The 24,764-nt window shown below is 46.8% G+C and overlaps 1 protein-coding gene across 1 annotated transcript in view; it reads right to left on the bottom strand.

Moving 5' to 3' along the window:
* Positions 1 to 24,764, bottom strand: part of RAI14 (retinoic acid induced 14) — a 94,692-nt gene that overhangs the window by 61,304 nt on the left and 8,624 nt on the right. Inside the window, exon 2 of the mRNA XM_077281737.1 lies at positions 4,309 to 4,388. Within this exon, the coding sequence (XP_077137852.1) occupies positions 4,309 to 4,344 (36 nt within the window). The 5' untranslated portion in view covers positions 4,345 to 4,388. The remainder of the gene's footprint in view (positions 1 to 4,308; positions 4,389 to 24,764) is intronic.

The following is a 24,764-nucleotide window of genomic DNA, read 5'->3' on the forward strand; positions in this document are numbered from 1 at the left end:
CTCACAATGAAGACATGGCTCGTACATAGTTTGGTCTTTTCTGTAATGAGAAACGGATGCGAGGCCCGGACGATAAAGAAACGAGACGGAAGAAGACTCGACGCCTTCGAAATGTGGAGCTGGAGAAGGATGTCATCAATACCATGGACAGGAAGAAGATCAAACAAATCAAAACGGGAGCAAATCAAGCCAGACACGTCACTGGAAGCAAGGATCACCGAGATACCACTTGCCAACTTTGGACCCATCATATGAAGAGAACAATCACTGGAGAAGGACATCATGGTGGGAAGAATAGAAGAAACAAGACGGAGAGGAACCCGATGGCTTGATTATTACAAATGGCGGAGAAGACCCTGGTAGACCTATCAAGGCTTGCACATGAACGATCTTCTTACAGAGAGTTCATCCGTGGCTCGAGATTGAGCCGAAGACAACTAAATAATATTGACTTAACATCCACTCACTCCTATCTACCGTATATCTATCTAGCTCTCTCCAGTTCTGTACTGTCACACATCACCACTCATGGTTTTCTACCAACTATTGATGCTCTTGGATTATTAGATGACCCCTTGACTCTTATTCTCGTTTCCATCTGCAGGACTTGTCTTGTGCTTCACCTATTCTGTGGAACAACGCTTTCCCCCAAGGCAGCGCAGTCATATTTTCACGCTCAAACTTCTCGCTTATGACCTACGACTCTCATCCTCCTTTATTATATCCTCTCATTCCAATCTGGAGGACTTCTCTCATGGTGCACATCATCTGTGGAACAGAGCTCACCACAGCGCGGCACCCTTAGACATCTCTGCTCTTCTCTCCATCTACCAACCACCTTATTCAACGACTCTCATCCTCATTACATCCCCTCACTTCTATCTGCAGGACTTCTCTCGTGCTGCACCTATTTTGTGGAACAAAGTTCTCCCCAAAACAGAGCCGTTATATCTTCGCTATCGGATGATCTACAATTCTCATCCTCCTTTATTACATCATTTCATTCCCATCTGCAGGACTTCTCTCGTGCTGCACCAGACCAATAACCTTGCCTAAAATTGTGAATGATAAGAGCACGTCCTGTAAACTCGCAAGTGCCATATGATGACTACCAGAATTCTGGATGTGTTATGACGTGGAGCCAAAGCCTTACAACCCTACTGCCTTCCGAAAAACCCTCGGCTTCAAGAGGTCCACCAAGGAGCTAATGAAGTGTTACACCTAGGCCACAAACTACAAGTTGACAGGTGTGCCAGAGTTTTGGAAAGAAACTAGCCATGTTTTTTGGAATTTGGTGTAACCCCTTTAAAACAGAGTATAGAGGACGGTGCTCAGTAGTAAGGATTTACAGCATCATGTCTCCATGGAATGTAGTAACACAGAAGCCGAAAAATGCCTGACTCACCGCCGTTATTTATACACTCGTTCCTCTCCACCGTCCTATTCCAGGAGATTCTCCCGGTGACAGAATTAAACAGTTGCCAAGACAGAAATCTCATTTTGCATGGGATGCCACCCAGATACATGAAACTCTATCTAAATTTCCAGCAGGACTGTGGAGTCGGAGTCGTGGAGTCGGACTCGGAGTCATGGAAATTGAGGAGTCTGAGGTTTGGCTTACCGACTCCACAGCCCTGATTTCCAGCCTCGTGCAAATTTGATCAGATTTTCATTGTCTATTCACTTACATGTATATGGTCTGGATTAATTTGGGGGTCTAGAGTAGGGTCTAAATTACTTTTTGGATCTGGCATGAAATATATGGGCCTAATTCTACGCTTGGCATCTGTTCTGGGGGCCCGGATTAAGTTTGGTGTTGTATCTGGATTAATTTGGGGTTTTGAATCATTTAAGAAGTCTGATCTTTGAGTCTGGATTCATTTTTGGGGTCTGATCAGGGACCTGGAAGTCTGAAATAATTTTTGTTTTTTTTTTGGTCTGGGGTGGGGGGTACTGGAATAATTTTGGGGCCAGATTTTAAAGGGTTATGGTAATAACGAGTTTTGGGGTTCTGGTCGGAGTTAATTTTAGACTCTTGTGTGTTGTCAAGAATACATTTTGAGCGTTTGTTAGGAGAAATCATTTTGAAGCCTGGTCTGAGGTCGGGTCTAAACTAGTCAGGATTCATTTGGGGGTCTGGCAGGGGAGGACATAATTGGTGCAACCTATGTACATGCACAGGGGCCCAAAAAGGTAAGCGGGTCACTATCACCTCCAAAAGAAGGTGGGATTATGGTATTACGAGGAGCTATTGGACTGCAAGGGGCCCATATACGTGCCGTTTATGGCATGTGTCTGCCAGTGGGGTCTCGTCTGGGGGTTTATTGCCAATACCGGTGTTGGATGGAACTCCATGATGTCAAGACCCCAATAAGAACAAGACAATGTTCCGGGGTACAGTCTAAAGAACCAGTAACATGGCTGCATCTTTTACTGTTTGGGGCCCAGAAATTTCTGATCGGGTTTAGGTACTGAACCCCATTAATTATGTTAAATTTAGATGCAGATACTACTTTACCCATGACACAAAACTATTGGGTGCCACTATTTACAATGAAGGGCTGGTAACCAGATGCAAAGCTCCTGACGGATAGAGCTATTGGTCTGATGAGGATTCTGGTATCAGTCTTGTCGTTTCCAGCTCAGACTTCACAGAAGAAAAAATCCTAGTGACACATGTAAAAGAACAATGTTCTGGTTTTGGGTAACATCTGTTATTTCCATATTTCCCTCTCATTCAGAACTACAATGGGAGATGATGAAAAACACATTTGCGCAGAGCCCGACACTGGACACCCAGGACTGTGATTTAATAACGTGCGTGTAGCTGCGCGGAGGCCCCGGCCGTGACGGAGAATTCCATTCACATTCCCCGGGGCTGCAAATAATGACCCTTTGTTTCAGAGAATAGCATTTTATTCGACGTGTCCACTGCTGAGATTTTATATTTATTCCCGTCGTATTCTGATATAAAAGCCATAAAAACGAGAAGAACATCATCCAAACTTGGCCAGGTTGCCTTACCAGAGAGAATGTCTGTCTACATCTGGAGAGGATTGCAAAATTAGGATTGGCGCACTACAATAACAAAAGAGCTGAACACGTCAGCAGCAGCTGCATACGTTCTCTGCTGGTTTGCTACAATGTATCAGTCGGGAGGGATCTAATGTGTAAGGGGCTCCCCTTATGGGAAATGGATAAAAAAAACAAGCGCTTGTGAATGGAATAGTCAGGCGGAATAGTTAAAGGGAATCTGTAACCTCATAATCCGAGAGCAGCATAATGTAGAGATAGAGACCCTGATTCCAGCGATGTGTCACATACTGCGCTGCTTCCTGTAGTTTTGATACAATCACGGTTTTATCTGCAAGAGATTATCACTAAAGGACTAGTAAACCTGCTGCCAGGTAGTCCTCCATATTCATGAGCTCTGCATAAACCCACCCCCACCGCTGATTGGCCGCTTCATTTGTACACTATACAGAAAGCTGCCAATCAGTGGTGTGGGCGGGGTTATACAGAGCTCAGAATTCAGAGAACTGCTTGATATGCAGTAGAAAATACAGTGATTTTATCAAAACTACAGCAAAGAGCCCAGAAAGTGACACACTGTTGGAATTAGGGTCTCTGCCCCTACACCATGCTGCTCTCAGATGGGGGAGCAAAATCATGGTGACACATTCCCTTTATAGGCACATATTCGCTTTCATTTATAAAAAAAAATAATAAAAAAAATAAAAAAAGTTCCTATATTTCCCATGGAGTCACAGGAAGCTGTATGGGGAAGGGATGACAGTAACATTTCCTCTCATTACTAAGAGGGGTGATAGCATGAAAAAAAGTTCCTGGGGGCAACGATAAAAGTGATATCCCCTCTCATTACTTAGAGACAGGTTATAATATGGAAAAAAAAAAGTCCCTGTACTTTCCTCTGGGGTTCACCGTACGAAGGGAACGATGACAGCTAAAATCCCTCTCAGTAGTAAGAAGGGTGATAACACGAAGAAAGGTTCCTGTACATCCTCTCGGGGTTACTGAAAACTGTGCATTGGAAAAGAAGACATTAGCAGACAGATTGGTAAAAAAGGAGTGATAACATGAAGAAAAGTTCCTGAAAAGTGTGCATTGGAAAAAGAGGACATTAGAAGACTCGGATTAGTAAAAAAAGAGGCGTGTGATAACATGAAGAAAAGCTCCTGTATACCTGAACTGGATCATAACCAAGAACAATAGATCAGATTAAACAGAGCAATAATTTGCATTGCATTAGATAAAACCTAGAAGACGCAATGAGGATTAGGCACTTACGTCACTTTTCCGAAACTTTGCCTTTAAGCTCTTCATGATTGGTCCATTCAAGTATTCCAAACTTTATTGTCCTTTAGACGCTGTAAAATCAAATAAAATGAATTAACCTTATAGCCACATACAATGCAAGAATTCCCACCCACCCCTCACAAAACAATGCCCTACACGGTATCCGCGGAATACAGGCTGCTATAAACAGCAATGCTTAGAGCGCTGGGGGAATTGCAGGGCTTATTTGCCTCCTCTTGCACAGTGGCGCCCCCCGGTGTGGAGAACTGCAGCATAGCTCGATTCACATGAGGCCATGGACAGGAGCGCCAGTGTGCAAGGAAAATCTGCCTGACCTGATTACACAAGTGTGGGCCCCAGAGGATGGACTCCCACGGGTCTGAAAAATATGCCATGAACTGCTGCTATTTTGTAGGGGGTATTTGCATCTCCAATATCCTATCCCAATATGTAGCGGGTGTAATAATAATAATAATAATAATAGCAAATACCTCCAATTAGAAATATAGTATAGTTCTTCTGATTAGCTGTGTCACTTACCCTATGTGCAGGGCATTAAAATGTAGGTTTAATGGCAGAATATCACTTTAATTTGCACCTAGATCTACTCCAACTGTAACCAGCGCCTTGTATGACCCCATTATGTGCAGAATAGGAGAAGAATGTGGAATGTCTCGAGAGGAGCTTCGGGAAGAATGGCCCCATTTTCTAAAAACCAGAAGAACCAATGTTTTAGCCAAAGACATCACCGGTACAGACGTCTCAGGAGGGAAGTCTATACACTGCATCAGCCTCTGCACAATGGGCCGGGCAGGCATTCGCCCCGCTCACATTCTCCAGCGCCCCGGCCTGAAGGGGACAACTCATCCTGCAAAAAAATATTCTGCTGTCCTGCATACTGGCTGGATGGTACTTGTAGTCCCCTGATCTAGCATGCACTAAAGGTGACGGGCTGCACGGAGTGATAGGATCTGATAGGTGAATGCTCAGACCATATCTGCCCCCGTCCAGTGATGGAACTTCTCCATGCCCCTTTTCCGATAAGTGATTGAGTGAAGTCATGCCCCCTACTTAGTAACCTCGTAAAAAGTGTCTAAAAACACATCGAAAATATGGTGCAAGTGATGAAACAGTTTATTGGCAGAAATTACCCCAGAATTCCATCGCATTTATACGGATATAGATGTACTAATATGTCCATCTATTGAGGGCCCCAATAATAATAATAATAATAATAATATTGTCTGCCACAGAATCTCCCCCATACCAGCTCCAGCCAGTTCCTCCAGGACATGGCCTACCCCAGTGTCCCCCCATTCCAGCTCCAGCCAGTTCCTCCAGGACATGGCCTACCCCAGTGTCCCCCCATTCCAGCTCCAGCCAGTTCCTCCAGGACATGGCCTACCCCAGTGTCCCCCCATTCCAGCTCCTGCCAGTTCCTCCAGGACATGGTCTGCCCCAGTGTCCCCCCATTTCAGCTCCAGCCAGTTCCTCCCGGACATGGCCTGCCCCAGTGTCCCCCCATTTCAGCTCCTGCCAGTTCCTCCAAGACATGGCCTGCCCTAGTGTTCCCCCATTCCAGCTCCTGCCAGTTCCTCCAGGACATGGCCTACCCCAGTGTCCCCCCATTCCAGCTCCTGCCAGTTCCTCCAGGACATGGCCTGCCCCAGTGTCCCCCCATTCCAGCTCCTGCCAGTTCCTCCAGGACATGGCCTGCCCCAGTGTCCCCCCATTCCAGCTCCTGCCAGTTCCTCCAGGACATGGCCTGCCCCAGTGTCCCCCCATTCCAGCTCCTGCCAGTTCCTCCAGGACATGGCCTGCCCCAGTGTCCCCCCATTCCAGCTCCTGCCAGTTCCTCCAGGACATGGCCTGCCCCAGTGTCCCCCCATTCCAGCTCCAGCCAATTACTCCAGGACATGGCCTGCCCCAGTGTACCCCCATTCCAGCTTCAGCCAGTTCCTCCAGAATAATGTCCATTCACTGTCCCCCATACCAGTGCTAGCTACTTGTTGCTTTAAAAACCGTTCCATGCACACACAGCCCTGATACCATCACCAGCGATACAATTCCCCCAAAAATGTCCCCCCATATCAGTGCCAACCATATACAGTGGCAGCGCTGTATCTCCCCAATGTCCCCATACCAGCACAGCCACACGGTGCCTCCATAACAGTGCCTCCCACAGTGACCCCACCATACCAGATCCAATCAAACAGTACTCACACCATAACACTGCCAGTAACACAGTGTCCCCAGAGATGGCGAGTAGTGAGGAGCGAGTATACTTGTTGCTCGGGTGGTCTCCCGAGTATTTGTGACTGCTCAGAGATTTAGTTTTCCTTGCATGATTTACAGCTACTAGCCAGCTTGATTACATGTGGGGATTCCCTAGCAACCAGGCAACCCCCACATGTACTCGGGCTGGCTAGTAGCTGTAAATCATGCAGCTGGGGCGATGAAAACTATATCTCCGAGCAGTCATAAATACTCTGAGACCACCCGAGCGTGCTCGGGAAAACCCGAGCAATGAGTGTACTCGCTCCTCACTAATGGTGAGCACTCACATTCATACAACTAGGTGTGCTGTGACCTGTCCAGTAACCTCACTCCCCTCTCTGTATCAGTGGCATGCATTGGTCATTTGTCACATCTGTGTCTTGGTGGTCGGCACAGAATGCCATTTTCACCCAAAGTCTAGAAGCACCCACCAATACAATGGAAGATGATGTGCAAGAAAGACGAATGTAGCTACAATTCTCCCTTGCATTTGTGAAAGTCTTCTATAGCCAAGGATGAAGCCCTACAAGAATGTGCTTGTCTACTAGGAGACCTCTCTGTCAAGACCAAAACTAACTGGAATGTGGAGACTTCATAAAACAAGACGAGTACTTTTATCATCTTTAAGGCCACCATCAGAGAGCCCTGACCCGTGGAGGAACGTCACAGCCCTGACCCGTGGAGGAACGTCACAGCCCTGACCCGTGGAGGAACGTCACAGCCCTGACCCGTGAAGGAACGGCACAGCCCTGACCCGTGGAGGAACGGCACAGCCCTGACCCGTGAAGGAACGGCACAGCCCTGACCCGTGAAGGAACGGCACAGCCCTGACCCGTGAAGGAACGGCACAGCCCTGACCCGTGAAGGAACGGCACAGCCCTGACCCGTGAAGGAACGGCACAGCCATGACCCGTGAAGGAACGGCACAGCCATGACCCGTGAAGGAACGGCACAGCCATGACCCGTGAAGGAACGGCACAGCCATGACCCGTGAAGGAACGGCACAGCCATGACCCGTGAAGGAACGGCACAGCCATGACCCGTGAAGGAACGGCACAGCCATGACCCGTGAAGGAACGGCACAGCCATGACCCGTGAAGGAACGGCACAGCCATGACCCGTGAAGGAACGGCACAGCCATGACCCGTGAAGGAACGGCACAGCCATGACCCGTGAAGGAACGGCACAGCCATGACCCGTGAAGGAACGGCACAGCCATGACCCGTGAAGGAACGGCACAGCCATGACCCGTGAAGGAACGGCACAGCCATGACCCGTGAAGGAACGGCACAGCCATGACCCGTGGAGGAACGTCACAGCCATGACCCGTGCAGGAACGTCACAGCCATGACCCGTGGAGGAACGTCACAGCCATGACCCGTGGAGGAACGTCACAGCCATGACCCGTGGAGGAACGTCACAGCCATGACCCGTGGAGGAACGTCACAGCCATGACCCGTGGAGGAACGTCACAGCCATGACCCGTGGAGGAACGTCACAGCCATGACCCGTGAAGGAACGTCACAGCCATGACCCGTGGAGGAACGTCACAGCCATGACCCTTGGAGAACGTCACAGCCCTGACCCGTGGAGGAACGTCACAGCCCTGACCCGTGGAGGAACGTCACAGCCCTGACCCGTGGAGAACGTTATAGCCCTGACAAGTGGAGAACGATATAGCCCTGACCCGTGGAGAACATTATAGCCCTGACCTGTGGAGAACATTATAGCTCTGACCTGTGGAGAACATTATAGCCCTGACCCGTGGAGAACGTCACAACCCTGAGTGGAAATACAAGGCTGAATCTATAGGATAACAAGACCGGCTGTCTCTTTATAGCTGATGACTAAGGAGAGAGGAATTTTAAATACATCAATATAAGTCCGAATATAGAACAAAGATTACATTGCTCCGTCTGCGGCTAGACATGTGTAAACTGCAATAACTACAGTACACATCTATAAAAGTCACCGTGTAGCAAATTCTAGAGGTGCCAAGTAACACAAAGGCTGGGTCTATCTTCATGGCCAGTTTTTTTTTTTTTTAAATGCTCAGAAAATCTAAAATGAAAAATTTGCAATAGGTCATAGTTAAAAAAAAAAAAATCTCTATGTCTACAGCTCCGAGGCAGAACCGTGTGTCACCATGGTAACAGACAACAAACAATCCATTTGTAGTCTGATACTGATGTCTCCCAGAAAAAAAAAAAAAGCAATATAAGGGAGTATACACAAGGATTAGACTATAAAGGAGATGTTTATTGTCTGATTCCACGGAGAGGAGCGGTAAACACAAAATTATATTTTAAACTAATGCCAAAGCTATACTCCATTCTTCCATTCCCGACACCGCTCTGACCATCTTTGCTAGACCGGAACAAATAATGTCACGACCACCGGTCATCTGACTCAGCAGCCAATCAGTATCCTCAGCAGTCAGGTGACTGGTGGTCCGGATGTCATCATTTCCAGTCTGGCAGAGGTGGTCGGAGCGACAGTCTTGGAGTCCGGCGGCGAATATGGCCACTTTTGTTAACAAGAAAAGTGAAGTTTGCTGTGAAGATTTAAAGAATAATGAAAAACCCCTTTAAGGAACTGAATATTCAGAAGCTTTTACAAGTGGTGACATAACGGAAAAAGGGCAACTGGAGAAAAACAGAATACAGGCTGCCATCTATCACAGAGGTGATGCTACCTATAGGGACAAACGCGTAATAAATGGCCTGGACAGGACCGCTTCTTGTTTTTGGCTCTTCACCTATACAATGTTTGTCTCGCGTCATCAGCAGATTGTTTTTTTTACTATAATTGGGGAATGTTCTCTCTCCAGACACTGCTGCAGCAGCTCTTTCTCCCCCTCTCCCAGCAGCTGAGTCACATCCCTTCATTAAGCTGAATAAGGAAATTCCCTGAGTACCAGTCATCTCTGCACATCAGCCAGCTCCACAGACAAATCCCTTCTGTACACAGGAGGCAAGTTGCTATATTGACCCACAGATGGCCGAATACTGATCATTGACTGGGGGAAAAAAATATATATATTGTACAAAAAGTTTGTGAAGGAGATCTGCCGAAAGTTTACGATAACCCAACAGTGAACGTCAAGCATTTCAATCATGAGGATGTCCATCCAAAACCTAAAGGTACCGTCACATTAAGCGACGCTGCAGCGATATCGACAACGATGCCGATCGCTGCAGCGTCGCAGTTTCGTCGCTGGTGAGCTGTCACACAGACAGCTCTCCAGCGACCAACGATGACGAAGTCCCCGGGTAACCAGGGTAACCCTGGTTACCAGTGTAAATGTAAAAAAACCCAAACACTACATACTTACATTGACGTGTCTGTCGCGTCCCTCGCCTTCAGCTTCCCTGCACTGTGTAAGCGCCGGCCCTAAAGCACAGCGGTGACGTCACCGCTGTGCTTTGCTTTCCGGACGGCACTGACACAGTCAGTGCAGGAAGCTCTGAGCAGCAGCGCGGACGCCGGGGGACGTGACACACATCAGAGGGTGAGTATGTAGTGTTTTTTTTTTTTACTTTTACAATGGTAACCAGGGTAAATATCGGGTTACTAAGCACGGCCCTGTGCTTAGTAACCCGATATTTACCCTGGTTACCATTGTAAAACATCGCTGGCATCGTTGCTTTTGCTGTCAAACACGACGATACACGCCGACCTAACGACCAAATAAAGTTCTGGCCTTCTAGCTCCGACCAACGATATCACAGCAGGATCCAGATCGCTGCTGCGTGTCAAACACAATGAGATCGCTATCCAGGACGCTGCAACGTCACGGATCGCTATCGTTATCGCTGTAAACTCGTTTAGTGTGAAGGTACCTTAAGGGTCTGTCCACAGTTTTGCTGTATTTGGTGTAAAATTTTTGCTTCTCTTGGCAGGAAAATGCAGCAGCAAAAACGCATGTTTTTTCGCTGCATTTTTTATGCAGCTTTTTCCCCACTCATTAGTATCTGTGAAATCTGCAGCAAAAACGCTGAAAGAATCAGCTTGTAGATTTAAATCTAAACCAAACCTGCAAATCAACTCTACTGCATACATACGCACAGCTCTTGTACATACGCACAGCTCTTGTACATACGCACAGCACTGCTACATACGCACAGCTCTTGTACATACGCACAGCTCTTGTACATACGCACAGCTCTTGTACATACGCACAGCTCTTGTACATACGCACAGCTCTTGTACATACGCACAGCTCTTGTACATACGCACAGCTCTTGTACATACGCACAGCTCTTGTACATACGCACAGCTCTTGTACATACGCACAGCTCTTGTACATACGCACAGCTCTTGTACATACGCACAGCTCTTGTACATACGCACAGCTCTTGTACATACGCACAGCTCTTGTACATACGCACAGCTCTTGTACATACGCACAGCTCTTGTACATACGCACAGCTCTTGTACATACGCACAGCTCTTGTACATACGCACAGCTCTTGTACATACGCACAGCTCTTGTACATACGCACAGCTCTTGTACATACGCACAGCTCTTGTACATACGCACAGCTCTTGTACATACGCACAGCTCTTGTACATACGCACAGCTCTTGTACATACGCACAGCTCTTGTACATACGCACAGCTCTTGTACATACGCACAGCTCTTGTACATACGCACAGCTCTTGTACATACGCACAGCTCTTGTACATACGCACAGCTCTTGTACATACGCACAGCTCTTGTACATACGCACAGCTCTTGTACATACGCACAGCTCTTGTACATACGCACAGCTCTTGTACATACGCACAGCTCTTGTACATACGCACAGCTCTTGTACATACGCACAGCTCTTGTACATACGCACAGCTCTTGTACATACGCACAGCTCTTGTACATACGCACAGCTCTTGTACATACGCACAGCTCTTGTACATACGCACAGCTCTTGTACATACGCACAGCTCTTGTACATACGCACAGCTCTTGTACATACGCACAGCTCTTGTACATACGCACAGCTCTTGTACATACGCACAGCTCTTGTACATACGCACAGCTCTTGTACATACGCACAGCTCTTGTACATACGCACAGCTCTTGTACATACGCACAGCTCTTGTACATACGCACAGCTCTTGTACATACGCACAGCTCTTGTACATACGCACAGCTCTTGTACATACGCACAGCTCTTGTACATACGCACAGCTCTTGTACATACGCACAGCTCTTGTACATACGCACAGCTCTTGTACATACGCACAGCTCTTGTACATACGCACAGCTCTTGTACATACGCACAGCTCTTGTACATACGCACAGCTCTTGTACATACGCACAGCTCTTGTACATACGCACAGCTCTTGTACATACGCACAGCTCTTGTACATACGCACAGCTCTTGTACATACGCACAGCTCTTGTACATACGCACAGCTCTTGTACATACGCACAGCTCTTGTACATACGCACAGCTCTTGTACATACGCACAGCTCTTGTACATACGCACAGCTCTTGTACATACGCACAGCTCTTGTACATACGCACAGCTCTTGTACATACGCACAGCTCTTGTACATACGCACAGCTCTTGTACATACGCACAGCTCTTGTACATACGCACAGCTCTTGTACATACGCACAGCTCTTGTACATACGCACAGCTCTTGTACATACGCACAGCTCTTGTACATACGCACAGCTCTTGTACATACGCACAGCTCTTGTACATACGCACAGCTCTTGTACATACGCACAGCTCTTGTACATACGCACAGCTCTTGTACATACGCACAGCTCTTGTACATACGCACAGCTCTTGTACATACGCACAGCTCTTGTACATACGCACAGCTCTTGTACATACGCACAGCTCTGCTACATACGCACAGCTCTGCTACATACGCACAGCTCTTGTACATACGCACAGCTCTTGTACATACGCACAGCTCTTGTACATACGCACAGCTCTGCTACATACGCACAGCACTGCTACATACGCACAGCACTGCTACATACGCACAGCACTGCTACATACGCACAGCACTGCTACATACGCACAGCACTGCTACATACGCACAGCACTGCTACATACGCACAGCACTGCTACATACGCACAGCACTGCTACATACGCACAGCACTGCTACATACGCACAGCACTGCTACATACGCACAGCACTGCTACATACATATAAACATCCAACTATGCATACACTCACAGCTCCCCAACATACAAACACAACGCTGCTACATCAACACTCAAAAATGCAGCAAAAAAACCGTGTGCACACAGCCTGAGTTTTCCAGTTGTATACAAATAAGGATTGCGCTATCAAAAAAAAATAAAAATAAACTTTTTTTTTTTTTATACACGGTACTTTGTTTTAATTCCTTACTGTTCAGAAAATAAGGGTTTGCAGTCACAGAAGGAGAACATCAAGACCAACTCCTGTCCATCCCCGCTTCCGCTTTTGGCTGATACAATGTATCCAGTGCAGACAATGCTCTGTGAGCGAAACACATCAGCAGCCGCTGATCTCTGCTGGATTGTTACAATGTATCACTATGGAATTCCATGTCTAATAACTGGAGAACCAGATTTTCCACACATACATACATACACACAGTGTTACTACATGGCAGCCATGTAATACAGGGCTAGGTCGGGTCCACCAGAGCAGGGGTGGGATCGCTCCTAAAGTTATCATCATCTATCCACCTATAGCACTGGTCAACTCAGACAGAAAAGGGCCCCTGTACGAGAACAATATGGGCCCACAACAGCTCGTCATAATGTACAATTCTGGTTCTTTGAAGGCGGGTGCGGCCCCCTTTACCTCATGGACCCCTATGCGGCTGCACATTACTGATATGTCTGCCCCTGATGTATAGGATACAGGTGAGTTTACTCAGTGTTTGGGGGCCTGACCAGCAATCCCAAAACACCGGGTTTCTGAACCAGGGGAAGAGTGCATGCTTGACCTCCGCTGCATTCACTGCCTAAAGGACTGCCGATGAGGAGCCCAATAGCTCAACATAACACACAATTACACCTGTACTGGAGCTAGTAGTGGCCCCCTGACCTCTTGGGCCCTTGCGCGGCTGCACAAGTTGCACCAATGTTGTGTCTGCCCCTGCAGTTCTGTGAATACCCCCCATTAACATTGGAGAAATTGTCCAGACTTGACCATTTCTGCAGGAACGGATGACCATCTGATCTCTATGGAGGGTCTCCCATCAGGAACAGGCAGATGAAAATCATATGCCTGATTGTATTTTGTTTTCAGCAGCGGATTTCTTCCCTCCGTAGCTGGGAGAGAAGAGGCCAGCTGTACCATCTCTCCTCCATGACTTGCGGATGGATTCCTGTCTTCTGTCGACCCTACTGATTATGTGTCCATGTCAAATTTATAAGGGATCGTTTCCTCTTAAAATCCAAATGGCGTGAAGCCAAGACATTTGCTACTAATGGCCAATTATAAAGTGGTCAATCCTTCCAGAAAATAATGGAGGAGGAGTTGTGGTCATATTCGAGTCCCCTGGGCGCTAAACCACTGCTGACCCCGATAGTGGTGTTTGTGTTGAGTTGGAAGAAGGCTGAGAACTCACAGGCACTTTGTCAGCGACACGTTGATGGCCTAATCTGGTGTTACCATACATGGAAGATGTCCGTCAGGGCCCAGACTCCATAAATACGTCTCTGGAGGGGGAATATAGGATTTATCCGGAGATATGGAGGCAAACAAACACAAAAGGGAACAAACGAGCTGGATGGAATCTGGAGCAACATAACAAGTCACGAGATTAACGCAGACTGGCAGGAATGGATTGGTGCCCCGGGCATGAGACGGCCTAAATAATGCCAGGGCAATGCCACGTCCCCATATAGTATGGGATTGTATATCTAATCTACAGAAGCCTCCGAAACGTCAGCGCGATGGGACACCTCCGATACCAGGAGCCGAATGAATATGAGAAATAAAAATGGACCAATCTCACCATTGTGATCGGTAGACAATTTTCGCCCATTTTTGGTCCTCTTGTCCCTTTTTACAATTAGCGGTATCCATTTTAAAAACAGACAACACATCGATGACATATAAATGGCATCGGATCGCTGCCAGTTTTTTTTCACAGATCCATTGCTCTGAATTCAAGAGTTTGATCCCCGACTCGGATCAATAAAACAGACAAGTCTCCATTTGTTGTTTTTGAAGCCAAAAAAAAACCAAACAAAAAAAAACACGTTGACTAGAGGCCTGAGAGTTCTCAGCACAACAGCAGTTCTAGTCCTGACAGTGGGAGCAAACGCAGGCCCTCGGGTGTCTATATCGATCTATAATACTGTGACCGGAGATTATTTTGCACATATCATAAAATATGGGTGTAACACATGAGAAATCTGCGCTTCTTTGTGATGCAGTAAAATATATGGCCTTGTCCGTGTCATAAAACAAGAAGATAAAAACACCGTCTCCCACCGCCAGCTGCATGTGACGGACAGGTAGCGGCTGCTCTGAAGGAAATCAAAGCTGAAGACGTCTTCTAACAATACATGGAGAACAATGGGATCAGAAGCGGCAATTTACTGGATAATTCCTGGGATTTCTTGTAATGTGGCTTTAAAGAGGCAGCGCTAAGCTTTCTAAACACTGGGCAGCGTCCTGTTATAGACCGTAAAATGACAACGTCACTTTAAGAGATTCATTGATGTGACATTACTGTGTGATCAAGTCTTTTCAGAGATTTACAGGGATTATCTCGTTTCTATTTGACTCAGACCAAGAAATAATGAGAGTCTAAGACCTTGTTGACTGGCTCCATAGATATCTACACTATATGGAGAAAAGTATTGGTCCGCACGTCTTAAACATGGACTTCAGAATTTCCATTCAGTCCAGTTGTCCCCCGGTGCATAACATCCGGCCTAGTTGCCCCCCCTGGTGTATAACAACATCAGACCCAGTTGCCCCCTCCCCCCCAATGTATAACATCTGGCCCTGTTGCCCCCCCCTCGCCATGCCATCTGCCTTTACCACCAGCCATTCCGCCATATGTTAGTAAGGCGCTCACTGATGATACCAGTGCGGTCCTGTAAAAGGAGCTACAAGTCTGTCCATGACATTTCTTCCTCCTGAATCTTCTCCGATAATCTGTGAGTGATATTACAGAGACGTGAAAAAAAAAAAGCGCAGCATCTCAGCCACGAAGTGGAGACCCCAAAACATTAGAGCAGGGGGCTGAGTGCTGAGGAGCGAAAGGCAGAAAAAAGTCCAGACCTCATCTGGTATAACATCAGCACAAACACTGCACCCCTGCCAGGAGCTTCATGGCCGAACAGCTGCATGCAGCCGTACATCACCAAGCACAATGCTGAGAGTTGGATGTAGTGGTGTAAAGCCGCCACCACTGGACTCTGGAGGAGACGTGTTCTGTGCAGTGATGGGTCGCACTTCTCCATCTGCATCTGATGGTTTGGGTCTTCCAGGAGGACGTTACCCCCGACTGCATTGGGCCCCCTGTACAGATGGTGGAGGAGGATAATGCTAGGAGCTGTCATCAGGGGGCGGCCTCAGCCCCTTAGTTCAAGTGAAGGGAAATCTTAATCTTCAGCACAAGACATTGTGGACAATTGTGACTTCAGCTTTGTGAGAACAGTTTGGGGACGGGACTTTTCTGTTCCCCATGACTGTGCCCAGTGCACAAGCTCCATACGGAGTCTCAGTGCCCCCATGACAGTGTCAGCCAGCAATACTGCCCCAGTAACAAAGAGGCTGCAGTACCCCCAAACTATGGTTAGTGCAAGTGCCCTAACATTGCATCACAGCGTCACAGTCCGTCCCCCATATCGATGCCAGATACAACAATACGGTCATAAGCAGTCAGTTCCCCATAATAGTGTCAGACACAATTGGTTCCTCTATACCAGTTTCAGATCCTTAAAACACACAGTATCAGTACCTGGAAACAATACCAGAAACAATTAGTGCCTCCATGGTTGCATCAGTACCCTGTACCACTGCCAGCAACTACTAGTGACCCCATACTGTAGAAAGACAGTGCCAGCTTTTACACCATTGTGCCCCCCATACTGCTCCCACACTCCGCCATCAGGGTGTTACGGCCATCAGCAGCTGCTCACATGAAACGTCTTCTTGTGCCGAGTTTAGGTAGCCAGGAACCATCCGGCGGCCGAGCTGCCACTTCTGCATTAGTGGAACCATTTTACTCATCCAGAACACTGCCGAATATGGGAAGATCGGCGGGTCGGCTTCTTCCATGTGGTTCGCCACAAAACATGACACACCGGCTTATGAGCAGACATATGACACGACATGCATGATTGTGAGTCATTTCTGAGCAGTCATCAGCTAGTCACATTTATTTGGTGCCTGAACCCACTGCCTGTCCAAGATTAGCAAAATAAATAAAGCTTTCTTCCAAAGACAGCGCCACCCCTGTGTGCGGGTTGTGTCTGGTACTGCAACTCAGCTCTATTTGAGTGGAAGGGCTGAGCTGTTTCTGGAAGAACGCCGCCATGTTTTTCTAATACCGCTCAATCCCTGTAATTCAGCAAACAGATGTCGTCCACAGGGGACTTGAACCTGCGATTGTTTCATCTCGTGCTACATATTGCAATCGAGGGTTCAAGTCCCCGATGTCGGCCCATCACATGCCAGAAGACGGGCCTCTGTGTGATCGACGTCCGCAGGTCACACCGTACCGGCCCCATTACTAATTCAGCTCTGCTCCTCCGCACCGCACGGCCGCCGTCCTATTAGGTCGGCTCTTCCTCACAGAATCTATTTTTCATGAGGCTTTCGCAGCAGTAGGGTCACCGGTATCACCGAGATAGAGTTACACCGTCTCTTGGCCTGCAGTCAGCGCCTCGCTGGAGCTCGAAGCGTCTGTTTAGCGTGGACTTAACAAGTAAACGCCAAGGAGTGAAAAATCAGGCACCATGGCCGAAAACATGCCATGACCTCACCTACAAACGTCCCCGATAAATGAATATAAGGCAATACGGGGCAAATTTATCAAAAAAACTAAAACAGCCATAGTTGTTCATAGCAACCAATCACAGCGCAGCTTTCATATTATCAGACCTGTTTAAAAAATGATAGCCGATCGCTGATTGGTTGCTATGGGTAACTAAGGCTTTTTTGATAATTGAGGCCTAGTCGCTCCCTTCCACCATAGTGGAGGGTGGAAAATGGCCGTCATTACCACCACGAATGATAAACATGCCTAGCTATATCAGAAATATATTGTCCTGTGCATAAATAGGCATTTGGGAGTCAGTTGCGAAATACGTTAAAGGGGTTTGTTATTCAGGACCTCTCTCCTCCGTATCAGGAGGAGCAAGACGTTCGATGTCAGGCTTTGAGCAAGGTCGGCAGGAGCCCATCTATTAACTAACAAACAGACACAGTGGCAGTAGCGCCTCTCATCTACTGATGCGGAAGTGAGAGGTGTTGCACATCCCTTTAATAGAGGGGACCAGGTCAGGATCTATTAGCTAGAGCAGAGAGACGTTATAAGAAGAGTCTCTGGAAGAACTGGTCATGTTTTACAAAGACAACCCATTGATTTCAGTAGACACAGTGTAATACCTCATTTCCCCTTTAGGGGCGCTGTAGGAAAAACAGAGTCTTTCATGCCAGGTTTCCCCACAGATTACAGCTGATGACTTAGGTCTCACAAGCAGATATTCCCAATACTGAGGGCTGGGTTCAGGTTGATGCGGGCCCTTGGGCGAGTTCCATTGGGGCCCAGTTCGATTTCCATTTTTATTCCTCGCTATAACCTTTGTTGTATTTTTCATTAAATAGTGTTGTATCCAGGCTTGGTTTTTTTTGCAACAGGAGCTGTAGGTTTTATCCATATGAATTTGACTATTTTCTCTCATTCCCCTTTATTTACCAATCTCTTACAAACCTCTGTCGTGATTGACAGCAGCATTTAAGAGGTTAAACTGCTGCGATCATAGCTGGCAGTTACACATTAGATGGCTGTCAGTCGAACGATGCTGCTGACGATCGTTCTGCTGACAGTCATCTCAGCCGGCTCTCCCATACACAGGAACGCTCACTCCGCCGAGCACTCCTGGTTCTCTATGAGAAGGCCACCAATTGACAAGTCGGCCATTGGGCAGTCTCAGGAAGAACAATGTGATCGGCAGTCTGAAAGCGGCCATGACACGACTGACATTTCTCCCGGCCAGTCGGTTGGCGCTCCAATGAACATTAGAGCGTCGGCCAAACCCGTTGATATTGGTGGGTTCAGCCGACATTAGTCTGAGGTGTATGGGGGGCTTTACACTCAGGCGCCGGCTGTATAACACTGCTCCTGAGCCCACTATACACACAGTGCGCACGTCCTCCGTACTGCGGATGTCGCCAATGGAAACCTGGGCAGAGTGGGCGCCATGTTCTGACGATGGCCCACATCGTAATGTCGTTGGAGGATTTGGGGGAGTAATAAAATAACCTCTACACATATCTGGTAACCATTTTTCGTATGATAATGTCCTCACTACAAGCCGCTTCTCTCTGATGGAAACAAGTGACAATGACGGGAAGAGGAACAAAGAAACGCAGCAGCGATGTATCAGATATCTGCCGGCCGACGCGATGGAGGAAGATCTTCCGTCCAGCCGTAATGGCAGAAAGATCACGTTCCCTGGAGAGCAGCAGATCACACCGTGAATGGACCATGAAGTGTCCTCTGGTATCAGCCGCGCCACAGTGAACATATAATTTGTGCAGAACAAACCAAGAAAATACACAATTCACCTCAGCAAAGGCAACAACCAATATGGCTGCCATACCAGATAACACAGGCGTGCCCCCCACCAGCTTTATAGACACCTGAGTGATAAACTGACAGGAGTTATACAGCATGGCCGTCCTGAACCACCCAGCTACACAGTATGGCTGGCTCGCACCACCTGGCTACACAGTACGGCCGCCTTCTGGCCAGCCCCTATATAGATGGTCTCTCACTTTCCCCCAAGTTCCTAAATGGCAGCTACTGAGTGTAGGATGTATTGATGCATAACAAGACAACCTCTATGTCAGCCATTAGGCCTCTTTCACACTTCAGTTGTTTGGCGTCAGTCTAAAACCACCATTTTCCTCAAATAACGGTTCCGTCTTTTTTTGGCGGATCAGCTATTTTCCCATAGACTTGCATTAACGACGGATTGTGACGGATGGTCGTCCGTTCCATCCGTCATGCGACGGATCCGTCGAAATTTGGCGGACGTTGTCTAGACATAGACGGACATTGAAACGTTTTTTGTCAACGCCGAAATGGCGGTTCGCGGCGGATCCGTCTTGTCCGCCATTCCATAGAATGGCCGCCTATGGGTGACGGATCCATCGCGACCGTCATTTCGGCGGATCCGTCGCCCCAATCCGCTTTTCCAATTGCGCATGCTCCAAAAAGTAGATACTATCCCCAGACAACCCTCAAGTAACGGATCTGTCAAAAAAACGGATCCGTTAGAACCGTTTTCTCAACAATTGTGACAGATCCGTCACTATGTCGGAAGTGACTGACGCCAAACAACTGAAGTGTGAAAGAAGCCTTACACCCAACACAGGGGTCTCCCCCCCCAACTTTTTCAACTTCCTTAATGGTATATTTGTACCGGATTCCAGTCTTTTCCAGGCCCCTGAATGGCAATGTCGTATAGATACACATTAATACAGTAGAAAATGCACCAGTGAGTAACCAGTCAGGGTGACAACCAATACGGCTTCCATTATGGATTATACATGTGTACCCCAACTTTATCAGACTACTGAATGGCAAATTAGCGCATTGTTATGCAAAATGGCCTATAGTATGATGTGGTCAGAGTTTTCCAGACTTGTGAATGTCACAGCTACATGGTATAAACATCAATATGGCATAACGAGTCCCCAGCATGGACGATACTACACTAAGCACAGAAGTAGTTGCCCAACTTTCCAAAACTCCTGAAAGGCAAATATCCATAGATGCAAATGGATATAGGAAAGGAGGATGTATTGCTGTGTAACGAGGCACAGATAACTAGCAGAAGTGGTCCTCTAACTTTTCCAAACTTTTGCAATGGCCAACAACCAGAACCATATACAAATTTACTACAATTGTATCCAGACTACTAAATCCACTGTGCTCCACAAATTAGTATTTCAGCTATCCTAAATATTTGCAGCAGTGTTAGCAATAGGCGAAGGGGTTTATTTCTATCACCTTTCCTCAAGCAGCATCGTGGGGAGCTGACCGCACTGTCATGGCACCCGGAGACATGGGAAGCCTCAGGTCCTCTAAAGACTTTAATTTAAAAAAATCAAAACAAAAAGAGAGTGAGTGAATAATATAAATAATATATATACATATACACACACACATATAAAAAGGGAGACAGCACAAAAAGATGTTAAAAAAGGACTTTAATGCCCTGTGGCGTGGCAACGTTTCGGATAAAACATATCCTCTCTCAATTATATATATATATCTCATTGCTGCATGCTTAACTGTGTGAACTAATAAAATATTACAATATTTATCCAATATGGTAAACGCTGAAAAGAGAAAAAAATAAATGGCAGAATTGCTGTTTTTTTGTTCACTTCTCCTCTCCAAAAAATAAAATAATAATACTACTAATTAAAAAAGGGATCAGAAACCAATAATATTATTATAGGGAATCGGAAACCTCTTACCAAAAAAGAAAAGCCTTCACATAGCCGTCGCACAGTCTGAAAAAGTTTTATAACTTATTAACTCTTTAATGGGAAGAAGGACCCACTGGGGCTTTGTCGTCCAAGTAAGCCTGGAGCTAGCCTTGAGCCAGGTTGTCCTGCATAGATGTCTGTAAAACTAGACTGAATGCAAAGGAGAATGTGTTCATTCACTGACAGCAAGCTGAAAGCCAACAGTATAAACCTACAATGTATCAGTATGGATAAAATACATCAAAAACTAATCCAGACTCTATTATGACAAGTATTAGTTCTGCACAGGTTCCTATAATGTTTCCATTCACTGACAGCAAGCACAGACCTATCTGCAGCCCTGAGAGGTGGCTACATGTCAGCACAGACATAGTGCATCACTGAGGAGTTCAGGATCTATGGGGTAAAACCGCAAAATTGGAACCATAGTATCATACTCAGGTTTACAATAATGTTTCCATTCACTGACAGCAAGCGGAAACCTTGCAAACGCTGATAAAGTGATTAACAAAAGTTGCTGAACTTTTTAACTAGAAATAAAATCTGGAAAGTCCCATTAAACTAGAGAGAAAAAAAAAGAAAAAAAAAGAGGCTTTAATAAGGGAACTCCTGGTGCATCGTGCGGCGGCTCCTCACGCTACAGCGAGTTATTGTACAAATTAAGAGTGAGGCGCTCGCTTTATACAGTTCCAGGAAAACAAGGGAGAAGCAGGACCAGCCCCGCGGGCCACCGCAGGAACCAGGGCGAAGCGAGTCATCTGCTCCATGAGAAGTGTGACACGCCAAACCCAGGAGCCATGACTGCAATCAGCAGAAAAATGCCAAAAGAGCAATCGCTGGAGACAGGCAGGAATAATCGTTCATTTCCTGTGTATTAATAAATTACATTATATATATATATATATATATATATATATATATATATATATATATATATATATATATATATATATATATATATATATTTTTTTTTTTTTTTTTTTTTTTTAAAGCGTTGGTATACATAATAGTCTCCCATTCCTCTCATAATAAATGGGATGCGATTGTCATGCTGAAGAGAAATTGCACAATTTATTTGGGGAATTGCACTGTAGGCGATTATGCATTTTTAGTTTGCCATCTCTCATTAATCAGAACATTGATGACCATGGCGGGGAGAAGGAGTATAATAACGGCTATAGAATCCTGCAGTTTATACAGCGCTCGCCGGGAGCGGCCCCTTCTCTATAAACCAGGGTCTCTCTAATTGCTTTTGAACAAGAGTCTGCGCAAATTATCTAATTACCTCTAATCCGGGGATTTGACTCACGTCCTGCGCTTCCATCTCTGGCAGGGCGTTGTCGTCTCGGCCCGATGTCTGGAGACTCACACTTAAAATTAAACTTTAAAAGGGTTTTTCCCCCCCTTTAAATGCATAATATATTCTGCGATAATACACCATAAATGAAGGTTACTTCTCTGAGGGTCGTGCAGAAAATCCCCTTTGTACAGGATTAGTAAAACAGCACTGTTACTTTGTCATAAATCAGCGCCCCACCTGTCCACAGGATTTATGTGGTATTACACCTCAGCTCCATTCACTTCTATGGAGTTCACTTGTAATGCCAGAATAATCCTGGAAATGGCGCTGGATTTTTTTTTTTTTAGGAAGAAATCAGGCATGTTTTTATAATCTCAGACAACCATTTAAGCAGAGAAGTGATCACAGGAAGTTCTACTTGCTATACTATAGACTGCTTCCAGCTGCTGCACAGACTTGTTATAGTTTCCATAGAATAACACACAACTGATATGGTAGTGACGTGGGCCGCCATATGTTACGTACATAGTCCAAATCCTGCAACTTTGCACCCCGCTTCTCCATTTTCCGGCACAGTCTGTCTTTTAGGACACAGTAGCATAGGCAATCATATGGCGCCCCCAACGGAAACACGATCTTTTAGATATGGTCTGAACAGAGTCTAGAAGTAAAGACCCGAATACACATCAGACGAAAACCGGCTGAACCTGCTGATTTGGCAGGGCCGGACGGCCATCTGATGTGCATGTGGTGTGGGGGTCTCATCTCTTCTGTGATAGGTAATATGAGGGAAGAGAAGGATTGGACAAATTTTCCTAAAAATGCACTTGTGTGAGCATAGCGAGGATGGCTGGAAAAGACACATCCATCAGGTTCACCTAAGGTAAGGGTTAGAATGAGAGATGGGTAAGGGCAAAGGTACGAGGTCTGAAGAAGGGAAGGGCAAAGGTACGAGGTCTGGAGAAGGGAAGGGCAAAGGTACGAGGTCTGGAGAAGGGACGGGCAAAGGTAGAGGTCTGGAGAAGGGAAGGGCAAAGGTACGAGGTCTGGAGAAGGGAAGGGCAAAGGTACGAGGTCTGGAGAAGGGAAGGGCAAAGGTACGAGGTCTGGAGAAGGGACGGGCAAAGGTACGAGGTCTGGAGAAGGGACGGGCAAAGGTAGAGGTCTGGAGAAGGGAAGGGCAAAGGTAGAGTTTTGGAGAAGGGACGGTGATGGCAAAGGGTAGAGGTCTGGAGAAGGGACGGGCAAGGGCAAAGGTAGAGGTCTGGAGAAGGGACAGGTTAGGGCAGGATAAGGGCAAAGGTAGAGGTCTGGAAAAGGGATGGGCGAGGGCAAAGGTAGAGGTCTGGAAAAGGGATGGGCGAGGGCAAAGGTAGAGGTCTGGAAAAGGGATGGGCGAGGGCAAAGGTAGAGGTCTGGAGAAGGGACGAGTAAGGGCAAAGGAGGTTTGGATAACAGACAGGTAAGGGTTAAGGTAGGTTTTGGATAAGATGTTTGGACACGGGATGGGTAAGGATTATGGCAGAGGTTTGGATAAGGAACCAGGAAGGGTTAAGGTAGCGGTTTGGAGAAGGGATGGTAAGGGTTTGGGTCTGTAGAGAATGTGCAGCTACATTGTTCATCCCCCTCAGTGTCTCCCAGATTTGGTGTGCAGTTTGAGGGCGGTTGATAATCGCCAGCGGCCAGATGGCATGATGAAGCCCGGGTATAATAGCACAGCAGGGGGCAAGAGGTCGGGATAATCCAAATTTATTTTAATGAGGTCACAATGAGTTCCCAAATCCATTCTACCCACCGGCTTTGTTCCACAACCGTCTCCCCGTGGCTGATGTCACGTCTCTGATATGTAATTGTAATTCCTCCTTATTAATTACAAGCTTCCCACCAAGAGAGTGATTTACAGGAGGTGGAATTATCCAGACGGCTGCACAATTAAAGGGGGTTTCCAGGTGTTTTATATAAAGCTTAATGGGGGGGTGAGATACCCGCCATCACAGGCGTGTGGATAAGCCATAAATGTCTGATACATGTGGGCTCCTCGTCTCACACCACAGTGAACGGCGCGGCAGCCTTGTAAGCACGTTTATCTCCATTCACTTCTATGGGAGTTCTGAAGGAAGCATGTCTGCTCTGTCATCTCAGTACTCACATGGAAG

This window comes from Ranitomeya variabilis, chromosome 1 (assembly GCF_051348905.1).
Source record: "Ranitomeya variabilis isolate aRanVar5 chromosome 1, aRanVar5.hap1, whole genome shotgun sequence".
NCBI lineage: Eukaryota > Metazoa > Chordata > Amphibia > Anura > Dendrobatidae > Ranitomeya > Ranitomeya variabilis.